Here is a 17,259-nt window from a genome sequence, read left to right on the forward strand (position 1 = left end):
ACGATCAGTGTCTCCTGCGGTCCTGCTTGTACAACACTGCGTCTTTCACCTGCGAGGGCTTTGCCGCAGAGGGTCCGATCATCCCTTTTTAAAGGATCTGATGCGTGGAACGTAGCACAACATGCTACATATCAAACGCCCAGTGTCTACTGCAGCCCTGCGTCCCACAACACTGTGCCCTTGGGCTGCGTGGGCTTTAATCTGTTTGACCCATAGACTAGGACAGGAGTGCTAATTGACGCACCCCCCTCCGGGTCTGATGAAATGATCAGGAGCTGCAGTGGAGACATGATGGAATGTTAAAGAAAAAAAACTAACATACAGTTTTAATTACAACATATCTAATAGACAACCCTTTAGAAATAAGCTTACCCAACTAAGGATGACTCCTAGCTTGGAACTCTAGTTAATGATCCAGGCTCTAACTAAATACTCAACCCTAAATACCCGATAAGCATGGAGCAATCTGGATGCACAGGTTCTGGCCGACATATGTGACCGTGCAAGAACAAAGTTTGAATGGAAATCCTTGGGCTTTATGCCCTGACTCGGCATGTGAGTTTTGTATTAGAGGAAAGAACACTTGAGTGAAGCAAGTCTGCTGACTGCGATACTGCTCAACTTTGCAATCATGGAATAAAATGAGGGCTCATCATTGGCAATGCCTCCCATTGTTCCCCGGCTGCCACGGGAGGCAGTAACGCTGCAGAGTGGTTCCTGGCCTCCCATGCCACAGACATGAACGCGGCATGTGGGGACCGCCTTGGGCGCCGGGACCACGCAGAAATGAGCGGGTGAGTATGGGTCTGCCCTGGACTCCAACAATTGAGCTGCATACTGAAAATGCCCTAAATAACTAGAGAGAATGATAGTGGAGATTTGGGGGCAGAGATTATTTGGGATACAGGGAAGACGGTCTTGAGAGATTAAATAATTAATACAACTGTGGCTTTTGGTAAAGCTAGGGAAAGACAAAGGCAGATCTCACCCAAGGAGGTCACACAGTGAGACACAGTGCACACACAGAGACAATCACTGAAGAGCTTGAGGGAACTCTTGAGTTCTTTGTCCACAGTTTCCTCCCACAGTTGCCCCAAACTGACAGACACACATTTGAGGAACCTATTTCAACTAAAGTAGTAGAGCAAGCAATTACGTCCCTTCCAGTTCTAAAACTGCAGGATTCCAACTTATTTTATGAGACCTTCAAATCAATCCTGGCACTGCATCTAAATATATAACTAATTTCTTACATCTGGCTAAGTATCTCCCGCTATGGCGGAACATGCTACTATTTTCAAATTAGAACCAGGAAAAGACCCTGAGGATTGCACCTCTTACCATTCTATCTCCCTGCTCAACAGAAATCCTAGCTTAAATGCTTAATGACAGTGTTTTCCTCATTGGGCAACTTTGATGAAACAAGCTTTATAACAGCCAGGGAGGACACGACAACGTTAGGAAGGTGATAGATCTGATCCAATCAGGCTCGCAATTGGGTCAAATGTTCGTGGTCTTGGCGCTCGATGCTCTCAAAGCATTTGATAGCTTAAATTGAATGTACTTGGAGCACATCATGAGAACTTTTGGTTTTGGCCCTACATTTCCCTGGATGTTAATGGTGAATTTTCAAATCTCACACACCGAGATGCAGATTAATGGGGCTTGAACTCAGTGACGATATGAAGGAGCAGTTGGCATGTTGACCTCTCCCACCCTTGATATTTGTCTTGGCATTAGAACTATTGGTCCAATGTATCTACAATAATGAAGTAATTAAATGGATTTTTATCTCAGGGAACCCTCACTAAATTGCCACTATATGGTGATGACATCATTTTGTTTCTGGGAGATTGCTCCCAACTACAATGTCCACACAGTGAACATTTTGGAGAAATATCTGGCTTCAAGATTAACATGACAACATATGTTGGTACAAATATCACTGGACCCACAAATGTGATACCTTTAGGGCAGTTCAGGTTCACATTTATATGGACTAACAACACCTTTGATTAATTAGGTGTCGAAATTACACCAAAATAGGACAACCTATACAACGCAAGCATTCTGATTGCTGTCTAAATTAGTCACATATTTGATTGGCCAACAGCACAGGGTGACAAATAGTGGAAAGCAATTGAGCAGGAAAATGCTTACTACTGTGCCACTCACATTTACCACTCATCTAGAGGTGCAAGGCTATTGGTAGGGACATTATCATCATCTACACTTTGCTCACTAGAATAAAGATGCAGACAGTTGCAAATAATACCTTGCTTGCCCATTCAGGCCAATATCGCAAAACCCTGAATTTAGCCCGCGTCAGATAACAAAATGCATATGCTAAATGGAAAACGGTAGAAACTATATGTCGGAGATACACCTCTCTCATTTATCAAATGCAATGAGTAATTCCCAATAACGAAAACTGACCGATTTGGATACTTATATCGATACTTTAGATACTTGGGTAACTAATCGTGCTGTGAGGATGGCAGGTTCTAGAATGCCAAAAGGCATACAGGGGCACTGAACTGAAGAAAAAGGCCCAATGTTGCAAACTGGTAGACTCAGAGGATGTTACTACAATCCACCCGAATATGGCCAGATGAAAAAGAGTAGTGGCATGCATGGGGCCAGATACAAAAAAGCTCTGAATGCATGACTGTAAAAGAATGCACAGACAAAACGTGCTATTGCTAGTATATGCCACTACACAGGCTACACAACATTTTTCCAAACTCGTCTGGAGCATGCTGGTTGGGATCCGGTGAAGCTGGCAACATGGGCCATCTGTGGCGGCATTGCCCAACGATATAAGCATAATGGAAGGAAGTCCTTGCTAGGATTAAAGACATCCCTTAAGCCCACTTATCATTTTTCTAGGTGGTAATGATAAGGATCCATCTCCACTAATGGGGCATCGAATAGGATTGATTACACAACTGCTAAATGCAGCTCGCCTGACAACAGCACCATTTTGGAAAGATCTTAACGAGCCTGTCTTTCTTAGTGGACATATGTATGAGAACACCTCTCCACGGTAAGGATTTCGGCTCCACTAACTCAAATACTTCAAGTTGTGGTCCCCAATCTTAGAATAGGAGGGATTTAGAACACATGCACCATAGGCTGCAGGTTCTTAAAAATGTTTCTCTGCTTTAACAAGAAGCTAAGCAGGTTGGGCCGTCCTGATCAAGGATGGTTGGACGGAAAGACCATGAGTAGCCTAAATATAATGTGACGCATTGTTTCTCCCCCCTCCCCCCCCCCCCCGGAGATTCATACACAGACATATGTTGATTCATATTTTCATTTCATTTAAATTATTTTCATCTTGATTGATTGATTTAAACTATATAATCTTATTTTATATTACTTATCTGTTAAGATTACATTCATAATGTTATATATGCTATCATTGTAAAATCTAAGAAATAAAGCTTAAAAAACTAAAACAAAACCAAAAGAAAATAGTTTTGATCATACTATACTGAGTCCTAATTCCCAGAGAACACATTACATGTATAGAAATGCTGTATGCTGGATGTGAACGATTTCGATTTGCTAGAGCAAACCTGTAAGGTTATTTAAAAATGTGAGAAGCTCAAGGAAAGTGGGTACTGTATGAAAGTAAGGTCTGCAAGTCAGTCTCACTTTCATTAAGTGTTTTGTGTCGTTAAAATTGGGGTCCGTGGTTTCTTCTCAGGTGGGCCTCCCAGTCAATGGGGTATGCAACTAAATCACTGACATCACAATAGACACATATGTATACTTCAGCTTTGCTCTGTTTAATTTAACATGGCAGCAACTGTTAAGCAACATGGCCATCTAACAGAGATTTACATAGAGTGAGAACATGGCACATGAAGGTTGAAATCAGCATTCATTTAAGCTTCTTTTAAACACATGATGGTTTTAGAATAAATAATTTAAATAATTTGAAATTACTGCTAAGCAAAAACCGACCTGAGCAGAAAAGTGTTCAATGTGCACCCAGAAAGGTAAAATACATGGCATATTGTTTAGTCTGCCATACCTTTTAACACTGTTGGCATGGAACAACCTGTCTTCACATTGTGTGTGCTCACATGTCTCAGCGTATGAAAAGTGTTTAAGCAGTGCACCCAACCCAGGGAGTTGTCTCTTTTCCCTTCTTCCCCTTTTCTGTCTTTCCTTCTCTGGCTTCTGCCTTTATCCTTTGTCAACCGTTCTCTAACTTTTATTTCATTTTGAAGACTCCTGGATTATTTTTCTGCCCTGCCCAGGCCCTTCTTAGGCAGGGGAGCTCCGCCTTTTGTTTTTCATCCCTTTTTTCTTTACCATTCCATCCAGCCCTGTGGTGGGCTGGAAGGATTAGTCCAAGACACCAAAACACACAGATAAAGACACACGCTAAATGACATACTGGACACGGGCTCTACATGTGGACAATTTTGCTTTCATTTTTTTTTAAATGTGCCCATGAAAAACCGAAGGTCATTTTTATGTAACTCGTATTAAATAGCACACGGGTCCTAGGAATATAGACATATCAGACAGTTGCCCAATGGCACTGACAACCCTACTTCTGTAAAATGTTAGGCTTGGCTAAAGTGTTATTTATAAATAGCGTCTCCTTAGTCACAATTTGCCATATCATGTTAATTTCCATTGGACTTTCCAATTTCCTCTCACGCCTGGTGGCAGAATGCCAGCATCCTACAAAGTGGAGGGTATACAAAACTAAATATAACTCATTATCCAACCATAGGAAGAAATGGTAGTATGTGTAGAAAAGAAATGATGATCAATTCTGATTTTGCTGGTTTCTTGCGTACCACCACCAACTGTAGGTGAGCTAGTATGGGAATACGAAATTCTACTGCACGGTTCACAGAATCCCAAACATTGGGACTTCGGAAGTCTCTTGTATGTCTACATTAACCTTTATAACTCATCTGTTGTAAGGGGGAGAATCGCACAGACTAGTCTTATCCCATGTTTTTTGTCCTTTAATGAATAACTTCACACCTCATTCAAGTGTGAGGCTGAGGACCTCTGAGGGCTGTGCTGGACCCACAGAGCCCATTGGATCCTGGTCAGGAGGGGCTTGATTAGTCAAGGGGATGCCATTACTTGCAGACATCCTTTGATCTGCAGGCGATCGGGCATGGGGAAACAAAGGCAGCCATGGAGCTAGGGCCACAGGAGGAAAACATCTTGCCATCCTGGATTAGCTTTCTGTATCCTTTGCTCTTCCCCACATGATTTCCTAGGGAATTTGGTCCCTGGGTACCACCATAGATGAGGCAGGACACATCAGTAAGACGTGAATATATCCTACAAGGAGGTTGTCATGCACTGTAATTCCCTCCTGTAACTCCTCCTCACCTGGGTCCTCAAAGGAACTTTCTTCAGTCTCGGACTCCTTCTTTCTCCATAGCATCCTTTGCTCCTTAGTCTTCCTTTCCTTCTTTTGGTGTAGGTAGGTGCAAGCTCCCTCGGTGGCCACCCTGACCGGAGTAGGAACCAGGTCCGGGGGACCTCCGAGGAGCAAGCTCGCAAAATCAGGGAAAAAGCCTTTGGCACAAAAAACCCTGAATGGCAATGTAGCAGGAACTGGTCTGTAATTCTTATACTGGCAGTTGTTGATTGGGAAGTGTCTGGATGGTTACCCCGAGGGTAAGAAGTATCCTTGAGTACATAAAATGTTGAATAGGTAGAAATGACTTCTGAGAGCAAGTACGAGTGCTGGAGCAGGAGATACGGTCACTGGATTCAAACATGGTACGGAAAATACACTGCTATCCAGGAACCAATAGAACGTATCCTGACCGCAGTAATACAAAGTATTTGCAGAATAATAAATAGAACAGGTCAGAAAGAAAGAATGCTTAAACAGAATGGAAAGAAATAGCGTGTTACAGGCATTTAAGACAAAAGGATATAGGGAAAGTAAATAGAGGCTCGCGAAAGAGAGGCTTAGAAGACAAGCGTAAACAATCAGTAATAAGAATGGATAAGAAGGTAGGAAGAAGCTAGCGGGAAGCAAGAAGAAAGAAAACAAGGAAGAAACAGAACTAAAGGCGGTAAGCGGAAAGTAAACCAAGAATGTCTGTAAAAACGTAAAAGAAAGACAGAAGGCACACGAAGCGGATGAGCCCTCGACGTAAGTAAAGTTAGAATCATGAGCAGAAAAGATATAACCCCGCAAAGGATTACCTTAAGAAAGTGTCACCCGTACGTGTAAATAGAAGGACCGTAGAAAGCACAAGAGGAATAACGGCAGGCACAGAGGAACGCTGGAACACTGAGCCAACAGGAACCGGCAGCGCGAACCAAAGAGACGGATACAACGCAAAGAGGAAGAGGATTCCTCCCAGTATAAGGGGATGGCGGTCATATTGAAGGAAGACTAGACTGTCAGTATGGAACAAAGGGAAACCATCTTATGAGTACCTCCAGCTCTGCCAGCATTTCCAATGGCGGTTTATGACAGAGGTTTACAAATCTACAAATCTCTTGCTACGCCCCCATTGCCCCACCCATCACTCTGAGATCTTGTTTAGGGGTGGACCCTTCCATATGGGTCAAGAAATGTATCGGTTAAGGGAGAGGGGCCTTTTTCCCTAACCCATTTATGTTGAATAGAGAGCTCAACATCTGGAAGAACCCTGAAGCCTGACTGCAGTTAAGGAGCCTTGGACCTAAACACCAAAGTACCATGTAGGTAACTTTGAAACCTTTTCAGGCCTGGAAAGTGCAGACGAGGGCGCCAGCTCTCCCTAGGGTTCCTCAGCCATCTTTATAGTCCAAGGGCCTCAGCGTTGTTCAGGAATCTGCATGAATAGGAGCATGAAATGAGGCATGCAATACGTAAATGCTCTATGGAATGACCAACTCTTCTTACACCTGACCCTCTTCTGTGCCTTCACCGCCAGTTGAAGCATGCTTTTTGGAGCTTTCCTCCTCCTGATCAAGCCAATACAACCCACATCAAGAGCCACAGAACACATCTTCCGCTTCTGCTACAAGGAGAAACACCAACAAGCCTAGGGGAGGCAGTTGAGCCTGCTTAGTAGACTAAGGCAGTGAACTAGTGGAACAGATGCCCCACTCCAAGGATCTCTGACCCCTCTGCCTTTTCCTTGCAGCCAAAAGACTAATTAGGTCCCTGCTTGTTACATTAACAAAAGACAATTAACACATTATTTGGTCATTATTTTGTTTTGTGTCTCTCTTATTCCATCATCTGTTTTCCCATTTTGTCTCTCCCTGCTGCAGTGCAATTTCCAATTTACCAATTTCCTTGTGGTGTATATTCAGCCTGTATTAATGGGTGCATTTACCGTGTATGGGTAGGTGATTAGTGGACTGTTATTTTTATAAAGCCTTGCTTAGGCATTCTTTTATTGTGTAACCTACTCCACTGTTTGGCATCTTCCACTTCTAAACCTCATCACCATAGAGTATAGCCTGCCCTTTGCCCTTGCTACTAAAGTAGAGGTGAAGGTCATATTCTTATCACTTTCTATCTGCTTTACCTCTGTGACTGAAATACCAAAGAGATGAAGTTCAGGCACAGCACGTAGAATTCCTTTCCTCTCCTTTGTACTACTTCTGGCCATTATATAATTACTTCCCATCGGGATACCAAGTCGTACCGCCCAGTGAAAACTAGGAAAGTCTGAATTGTGGGAAAACGATACATCCTGTGATACAGAGCCCAATTTCCACCTTGTGAAAACACTATTTACTGGATATAGGAGTCTCAGACTCCTGAAGCATCTGAGGAAGAGCCACTTAATTACCACATTGAATGTGTGACACATGAGTCTCACACCCATTAAACATTTAGATCAGATACTGAATAAACTACAGACAAGTGACAATTTGCCACAAAAGGAAAAGCCCAACCCCAAAAACCCAGAAAACTTAGTTTGAGTCTGGGATTCTTTCACCAAGTCTATTCTAGCACTGACTGGTGACCCAATGGCACCCAGGCCACTGTGCTTGCAAATTTATCCAGATGAACATGCAATGATGACAAGAGATTGGAGTCACTAATGAGGTACAACATAGGTTTGCTGACCTAATGGCTTCACCCACCCACTATTTGAACCAACACCGTGATATCTCAAAACATCTGAGCTCCTGGCACACATAATTTGCACAGATTCAAATTTAAACAAGCCCATACACTGTTGTCTTTACTCAACAAAGGAACATTGGCTTGTTTACAATGTTTTATAAACATTATTTATACGAACAGACTTACTGATCTGCCATCTTGTGCTTCACAGAGCTTAAGTACAGATGTCTGGAACTCCCCGATGAAGTCATGCCCGCCATCATTGTCGTAATCGTAACACAAAACCTGAGAAAGTGAAGACAGTGTTAAATACACAGAACGAAAAAAGGCCACCTGCACCCGGGAAACTACAAATCTTCTGGACTCTGAAATGCTAGACTCTCAAACCCAGCTTACCAAATCAAGACAATATCGTGTGGAGTTCTCACCATTTGTTACCCTGGTTGTTTAAGACCTTGAACTAGAAAGTACATGAACAGATCTGTATAGCCCTCTGCAGTAGGCTCTAAGGCTTTATTAATTTTCAAAATAAGAAAAAGTTGTTTGCGCTCAGATGAGACAGTCTTCATCACAAAGGATGTTTGCCATCTTGCAAGTTTTGATGTATTTAATCTCAGTAGAAATGGAACAATACAAAAAGGTTCTATAATAAAAGAAATGCATTTCTGACAAAGCCATTTTCCGCTGAGCACCCATGTAAACATTTACGTTGACTCGATGGATACTGAAACAGACAGGGTGCCCCAATTGTGTCCTCTTCACCTTTAAGCCACGGCTAATACGGATCTTGAAGTACACTGACGCTCCCACAGTCTCTGTCATGCCCCATATTCTGCACCGTTAATTGATAACTGTTGTAAACCAGAATCAGGAGACAGACAAGGTGGCATGTTGAGTTTAGGATTACTTTATTTTCCCAAACCAATAACCCTAAATTGTCCCTATGGTGCTTGACCCTAATCCAGTAAATGAAAAGGTGTCAGGATTGTCAGGATGTCCTAAATCAAATAATAATAACGTCATTCGTATAGAAAACCTAATCTAGAGCTGATTCGGTCCCTACCACTATAACAGAATGTTAGGCAAGATTGTATGTAGTAACCCTGTGGGAGACTACACCAGCCTTGTCCTCTTGGCAGTAGGTAACCCAATCGTTGGTATAGGCCTGTACTACACAAGTTGGTAGTGTGGCTGAGCAGCCAGGCTTATCTCAGGAGGGGTCAATGCGAACTGTAGGGTTGCAACATAGAGTTTCACAGTGAGAAATATTCAAATAACATTTGTTTTCGTGGTTTCTTGATTAAAAAATTATTTATTAATTTAACAGTCAGTTTTAAAATAAGCCTTCTTTAGAAGGGAGCAATTGGCAACAATAAAAATACACTTCAAATAACACTACTTCAGTTCAATAAAGTAAGTAGATACCTTTTGGGATGGCACACACATTCCTACACCCTGAGGTGACTTCAATAGTTAGGACACTGTGGACATTAATATATCACTTTTCACACTTAAATGGTAATACTTAAGTTGTGGCAAAAACGAAAAGGTTAGGCAAGGAAACAATGGTTACCAAGTTTCTCAAACAGGTAAGCACTTTTGAAACCCCAATGCAATGTAGATGAACACTTTCCCAGTTATACAAGTAAGGCATGTATGAATTTTTGGAGGGATAGTTAAAACACAAAGTCAGAGGTTAGAAGAGTCTTCAGGGAGCCCAGAGAGTCAATGTCAGTTGAGCAAAGTCGACGGGAGCTGAGGCACTTCTTGAAGGTAAGTAAAAAGTCTTCTACAATGTTATAGAGAGTTTTGTTGAAAAAGAAATCGCTGTTGGGCCACAATCTGGGAGGCTTGTGAAGGGCAAAGCTGCAAGCAACCTCTGCAAAGGGCAGCCAATGCAAGTCTCAACTGAGAGCAAGCAAGCTACACAACAAGGGGTAAATACCCGTCAGTTCACTGTACCTTAGGTCTGAAGAATGGCTCCAGCTGGCTTCTGTTCCTGTTGTAGTCTGGCAGATCCTGTTGTTCCTGGGTCTCAGTCGTGGGGACAAGAGGGAGGACGTCTGGGGACTCCTGCACTACGATTCGAAGGTCAGCGGCAGCAATGGGCAAAGTTCAGATCAGCGGCACTAGGCGGTTTCAGCTACTCGCAAATAGCCCCACACGGTTCTTGGACACCTTCTGGACTTTCCTTGCTTCTGGGGTCCAGCACTCTGTTGAGGTGGGTCAGGCTTGGTCAGCCCTGCTTCGAAGGAATCCCGAGGCTATTCCTGGAGCTCGGGTCTGGCTTAAAAACAATGCACTTGATTCTGGTGTTCCTGTCCCCTGGCACTTGGTTCCTGCAGCAGCTATGGAAGTACAGCCAGCAGAGAGAGTTTCAGTTGAGTTAGTCTTGGGGTTGATTGGTCCCACCAACCCAAGGAGAGAAGTCATCCATTGCAGGACTTCTCTAGTCGAGGCTAATTCGGAGCTTCAGCACTGCAGCAGGGCTCCACCGGGCAAACAAACAGTCCAGGAGTTGCAGCAAGCTTCTCTTCCAAGTTCTTCTTTGGATTCCTTTGTCCAGTGGTCGGCTCTGCCTTCCTTGCAAAATACCTCACCTTTTATGCAAGTCTCTCCCATTCATTTGCAGGCTGGCTGTCACTCACAGAGCAGGGTGGCTGTCCTCCAAGGACAGCCAGCAGGCCAATCACCTTTGGGTGCATTTCTGTAACCAAGGAAACTAAGCACAGGGAGTTTTGGGCACCTCCCTCACTTCCTGCCCTGCCAGACATGCTGGAGCCAGAGGTGGGATTCACCAGTGAACCCCGCCAAAGACAAAACAAACAAAGGGACCAAACCTGGTTTGGCGCGCAGAGTAAATCTCAAGAAGAAGCTTCCTACCAAGAAATGGTGAAAAAAGAAGACCAGGGCCATTTTGACAAAATGGTCACCTGTTGGTGCTATGCTGCAGCTGCGAACGCAGCCCATGGTAAAAACACACAATGGTAGGAAAAAGTAAACTACTGCCACCAGCCATTAATTGTAGACAGGGTAAAATAAAAATGTTACACAGGAAGTTAGACAAAGGGGATACTAAGCAACCCCTCCAGCACCCTATTGTAAGTTCGTGTGTGCTGGGTCTATAAAGAGAAAAATGTAAGTAAAGTCAATTTCACTTTACTACTCTTGGAAACAGTAGTTATCCAAGAGAAGGTATTTGAACATTAGCAGAAATCCAAAGGATTGCTCTATGACACTGCACTGACAGTGCTCTGTGTCGCAAAGTAAAAAGATGATGCCTATGGAGTTTGTCAGACTCCAAAACCAAAAGAAACAGTGTTCAAATCAAATGAAAATGCATGATAAAGTGGGGAAAAGGTCTCACTCTCTTCAGGATCAAAAAGAAAAGCCCTGAAGTCTCTAAGGTAGAAGGGAATTAGCGCATTTCTGAGAATACTCCCCAACACAGAACCAACAGACAAACAAGAGCCTAACTTCAGCGAAGGGTTTAGATAGAAGCGCACACCTATAGTAAGTAAGATTAGTAAAGAGATTCGAGGATTATGTTGTATAAACTTTTAGGTGCGGGGGGGAAAACTGAGGTCATGGCACAAGACCCCGACAATAAACAGTAAACAGAAAGAGGATTCAACTTGGGAACCCTCCCGTCCCCTGCACACTTTCAAATGTTTGGATTAATCCAATACAGTTGTTTAAACTGCGTTATATGCATTGTACATACATTTGTTTCTAACACATATGGTCAGACACAGGAGTGTGAGATAAAAAAATATATATCTTTATAGTCAGGCTGTATTATTTTCAGCAAGAATTATAGTTCAGACAAAGATTATTTACAGTGCATAGAAACAGTATCAATAGATAAAGCTCAAATTGAAGAAAAATGGAGTCCAAATTGATTAGCGACGCGTTTCGAGGAAGTTCTCCTCTTCTTCATAAGGCCACACTTGGACTCTTAATGTAAAAGGAAAGCATAAATTCAGTAAAGAAAATTTTGTAAGCACAATGCATAGACTGTTCATGTCATATTAAATGTATACAGTTAAAAAATAAATGGCATTAATTGTATTTAGAACATTAATCTGTCCCTAAAAAATAGGGAATTGAAACAATGTAACATGTTCTAATATGCATTGTAATTCATGCAACATTATAAGATTAACTAGGTTGCCCCTGCTCGAGAGAGGGGCTGAAGGTCTACTGAAGCATCTTTTCCTGCAAAATTAACTGTATAACGTCCATCATACTGTGATTTAGTAGAGTACTACCTCTAATGGGATCTATCACGTGGATGGTGAAACATAAGCTAAAGAAAATTAAATATGTAGGTAAAACAACACACAGATAGTTCTTAGGCTATATCAATCTAATATGGAAGAAATACAAAAATCGTTACCTCTGTGAGTAGAAAGTGCCGGAAACAGAGAACCGGACGGAGCGGTGAAAATAGATAGACAGTCTTCGTACACCAGTTGGTTCCTTAAAACATGGCTAATTCCCAAAAAGATACCAGAAATCTAAAGAAAACAAAGCCTGATCAATGCCAAGCTCAATGTTCAAACGTAACAGTCATAGGTGTGAGATAAAAAAAATTGAGTAACATACCTAACCAGAATATGGAGGGCGGAAAATAATCAATACAGCGGCCCACATAAGGATGTAGAACTTAAGTATCCCGCCGTCACTACAGAGGTGCCTCAGTATGTGGGAATTCTGTCATACGAATAGCCAAACTGAACAGGAATGAAGTCCTGATTAGTATAATATACCTAGCAATCTGATATGAAGTAATGGAAACATAATATGGTGTTTAATCAAGGCAAAAAATGTAAAGAATTACCGTGGTAAGAATGTGCAAATGGCACAATTCTCAAAGCTGATGTGCAACTGATGTCAAGATTGTGTGGCCGGTCAACAGCTGAAGAATCCGGCAGTAATAGGTCAGTTAGAGTATCAACTAAAGAAAGTGTAAGGAAAACAGAAAAAAAAGGAATCATGAGACTAAGGAACTATTTCCCTGGTCCCTAGATAGATAAATGCACATGCATTCACGCTTACCTGGAGCATAGGAGGGCAATCCTGAACAGAGTCTGTTCAGCCGAGTGGCTTGTTGTTCACAAACCATGGAGACTACATGTGACCATGGAGATAAATAGAGGACTGAAGTAATAGGTGAAGAAAAAGGACTAAGAAGTAAATGGGCCTCAAGGTCGGCCATCTTGGAACGAGGTTATATTGTAATGAAGGTGTAGATCTCTAGGCATTCAATGACAAGAGGTAACTTAAATCGGGAAGCGTAAAGGTGCGTAACTAAATAAATTAAAAGGAAAAAATTCATACAGTACAGAAACCTATTGTGCGATGTAAATCGGACATTACAAATACTAGTCCGCACATCGTAGAACGGGGAGAGGAAAGTTGAGAAAAATAGTGTACCATGTGAAATAGAGTCGAAATTAGCAATGACAAAGGGTCTTGAATCGAACGAAACGCTCGGATCTTAAAAGGGAAAAAAATAGCACGGAAAAAATTAATATAATATTCAGATTATCTGGCTAAGGTCATTTAATGACCATGTGTAACCTATCAGTTCAAAATAGGTGGATCACATGGATTCACATTATGCAGGAAGAGGGAAAAAAAACCTTAAATCTCTCTCTCATTGCATGGACAACCTAGTGCAATATAGCAATCTCAATGGGGTAAATGCATTTATTTTACAAAAGATCAAAATTAAATGTGATAAGTATAACAGAATGACAAACAATGAAAATTAAGAATAAGAACAATTTTTACACTGTGTTTACAGGCAATTATTTTTATGGCAACCATCTACTAGTCTCAACAAAGTAGTGCCTTAGATCACAGTCAGACACAGGAATAGCAATGTGACTCTCAATTTTATGTTGAAGATCAATCATTCCTTATTGTCAAATTCAAATCACAGAAAACAGTTCAATGTGAAATCCTCATTTAGACCCCAGGGCTGTAAAGAGCTTAACTTATCAATCCAATAAGCTTCTCTTTGTAGTAAGAGTGACTGATAGTCACCTCCTCTTGTAGGTCGTTTAACAACTTCTAGCACCTGGTATTTTAGTTGGGCAATTGTATGTTTTTGCATGTTGAAGTGGCGAGCTACCGGTGAGTATTGATTATTACATCTTATGTTCGACTTGTGTTCGGACAGTCTTGATTTAACAGGTCTTTTGGTCTGTCCTACATACACTTTGCCACAAGGGCACTTCAACATATATATGACACCTGATGTCAGACACGTAGAATAGTCTCTTAATTTGATTTTTTGACCATTCCTGGGGTGAGTCACTACATTACCTTTGATTGTGTTATTACAGTGTATACATCCTAAGCAGGGGAAGGTGCCTAGTTTTTTGGTAGCTAGGAAAAGTTGTTTCTCCTTTGGTACTCTTTCAGCTTTCACCAGTTTGTCTCTTATATTTTTACCCCTTTTAAAACACATCATTGGTGGTGTGGGGAACAATTCCAATAGAGTTTGATCATTATGAAGAATATTCCAATGTTTCTTTATACTTTTTGTGATCTGAAAACTCTGTCTTGAGAATTTTGATATGTATAAAAGTGGGGTGTCTTTAACCTCCGATTTAGGTTTCAGTAAATCTGTACGGGGGATCTCTGAAGCTCTGTCTTTGGCAATTTCCAAAATTTCTGGTGGATAGCCTCTGTTCTGAAATTTACTAACAAGATTTGTGCATTCCTTATCTAGAACTTCTGGGTCAGAAATTATTCTTTTCAGGCGTAATATTTGACTATATGGTAGACTTTGGAGCATCGCCCTCGGGTGGAAGCTGGAATAGTGAAGCAGATTGTTTACATCAGTCGGTTTGTGGTATATAGACGTAGCTATCTTATTGTTAACAATGCTTAAGTTAACGTCAAGAAAATGTAAATAAGGGTTACCAATCTCAATAGTAAATTTAATCCTAGGATGCACTAAATTGAGGTATTCAAAAAACTGGTCCAAATCATCTCGTGTGCCACACCAAATGCAGAAAATGTCATCAATAAACCTCTTCCAGGTTAAAATGTATGCTGCCCATGTGGGATGTTCCAGTACATGCTGACTTTCGAACTGAAACATAAAAGTATTAGCGTACACGGGCGCCATCGATGATCCCATCGAGGTACCCGATGTTTGTAAAAAGTATTTGCCCTGATGTCTAAAATAGCTATTGTAGAGGATTAAGTTTAGTAGCTCCAGAATGAATTGAGGATTACCTTTCACACCTGAATTGTTAAGTAACAACCATTCAACAGAATCTATACCTTCACTATGGGGTATTGAGGTATATAAGCTACATACGTCCAGGCTGAATAGTATGCAGTCTTCACTGATAGCTGAAAAGTCTTTAAGTCCATTAAGGAAGTCTGTTGTATCCTTTAGGTATGTGGATGATGCCTGTATAAGCGGTTGTAGTAATCTGTCAATGTAGACTGCCAGTGGGTCGAAGATACTTTCTGTCCCAGCAACAATCGGTCTGAGGGGTGGATTTTGTTTATCTTTGTGAATCTTAGGGAGCCCATAAAAGACTGGTGTAATCGGATGGGAATTAGTGAGATATTGATGTGTTTTATCATTAATCCATTCGTTTTCTTTGGCTTTTAACAGAGTATTGTTAATTAGTTCTCTGATTTCTGGTAGCGGGTCCCTATCTAGTATGGCATAGGTGTCTGTATCGCTAAGGAGTTCAATGCATCTTTTGACATAAAAGGATGTATCCATGATTACGATTGCTCCCCCTTTGTCAGCCGGTTTGATCGTAATGTCTTCACTTTTCGCCAATTTATCTATTAGATCTAGTTGGCGGTTTTTGATATTAATGGGTGTTTTTCTTCTATAGTCAATTCTGCTTAAATCTTGTAGGACACTCTTCTCAAATAAATTCAAAATTGAATTTTGTACCTGTGGGTCAAATGTACTCTTGGGACGTATTACCAGTAAATCACTTTCTGGTAGTCTAGATTCCTTTTCAGGTTGCGAGTCAAAGAAAATTTTAAGTCTTAATTTTCGCATCAATCTGTGTAGACAGATTTTTTCTTGAAATAATGAAGTATTACACGTAGGAACAAACGATAATCCTTTGTTCAAAATGTTAAGTTGTTCTATTGAAAGAATCTTACTGGAGATATTCACCACTAGATTATTGTCCTTTATTTGTTTCTCTTTTTTGTTTGTGGCTTTCTTCCCTCTCCGGGTCTTTCTCTTATGCCTAAAAAAGCCCCCGTTGATGTATAAGGTTCAGCGTCTTTATTAGTTGGAGATGTGGACACCCCTGGTCTATTGGTGTCTTCTGTTTGTTCACGTTCACTAGTGCAGTCTGTGGAAGGCCTCTGGATGGGTTCACCAACACTGCTGTCGCTACTGTTACCTGAGTTTGCGAAGTTAGAGTCTTGTTGGTTATTACGATTAAAATTTCGCTGTCGGTAATATTCTTGCCAATTGTATACTATATCATTGAGATAGTCAAAGGTGTCTCTTTTAAATTTTCTCAATTTCCTCTGTTCAATTTCAGTCTTATAGTTTGCCAATTTCAGGTTGATATCCTCTAGTATCTCAGAGAGATCTTTTGCCGATTTAAATTTAGATATTTGGTCTTGAAGAGTTTTAATTTCAGAATCAATAGTTACAAGGGATTTTGACAGCTCCTCAATAGTTAGTAGTATAAGGTCCAAAGAACACTTATTCAAGATCTGGTCCCATTTTTGTACAAAAATCTTATTTTCACTACAAAGTGTTGGTCTTAGGTAAACCCTCAGACCTCTGGGAATTTTCTTAGCTTTATAATATTCCACTAGTGTGCTAGCATGTAATTTTTGGGAGATCTCACGTCTAATGAGTTTTTCTAGTTTCTGAATAGTTTTTTCGGGGTTGTCTTCACTTTGTAAAGTTGAAGTGCCCTTGTGGCAAAGTGTATGTAGGACAGACCAAAAGACCTGTTAAATCAAGACTGTCCGAACACAAGTCGAACATAAGATGTAATAATCAATACTCACCGGTAGCTCGCCACTTCAACATGCAAAAACATACAATTGCCCAACTAAAATACCAGGTGCTAGAAGTTGTTAAACGACCTACAAGAGGAGGTGACTATCAGTCACTCTTACTACAAAGAGAAGCTTATTGGATTGATAAGTTAAGCTCT

The 17,259-nt window shown here is 41.2% G+C and overlaps 1 protein-coding gene across 5 annotated transcripts in view; it reads right to left on the reverse strand.

Moving 5' to 3' along the window:
- CPNE2 (copine 2) overlaps positions 1-17,259 on the reverse strand; it is a 947,004-nt gene that overhangs the window by 121,430 nt on the left and 808,315 nt on the right. For all 5 annotated transcript variants that reach the window (XM_069653470.1, XM_069653479.1, XM_069653462.1 and 2 more), the window contains one exon: positions 8,264-8,362. In XM_069653470.1, the coding sequence (XP_069509571.1) occupies positions 8,264-8,362 (99 nt within the window). The remainder of the gene's footprint in view (positions 1-8,263; positions 8,363-17,259) is intronic.

This window comes from Ambystoma mexicanum, chromosome 1p (assembly GCF_040938575.1).
Source record: "Ambystoma mexicanum isolate Mex_15411 chromosome 1p, UKY_AmexF1_1, whole genome shotgun sequence".
Classification (NCBI taxonomy): Eukaryota; Metazoa; Chordata; class Amphibia; order Caudata; family Ambystomatidae; genus Ambystoma; species Ambystoma mexicanum.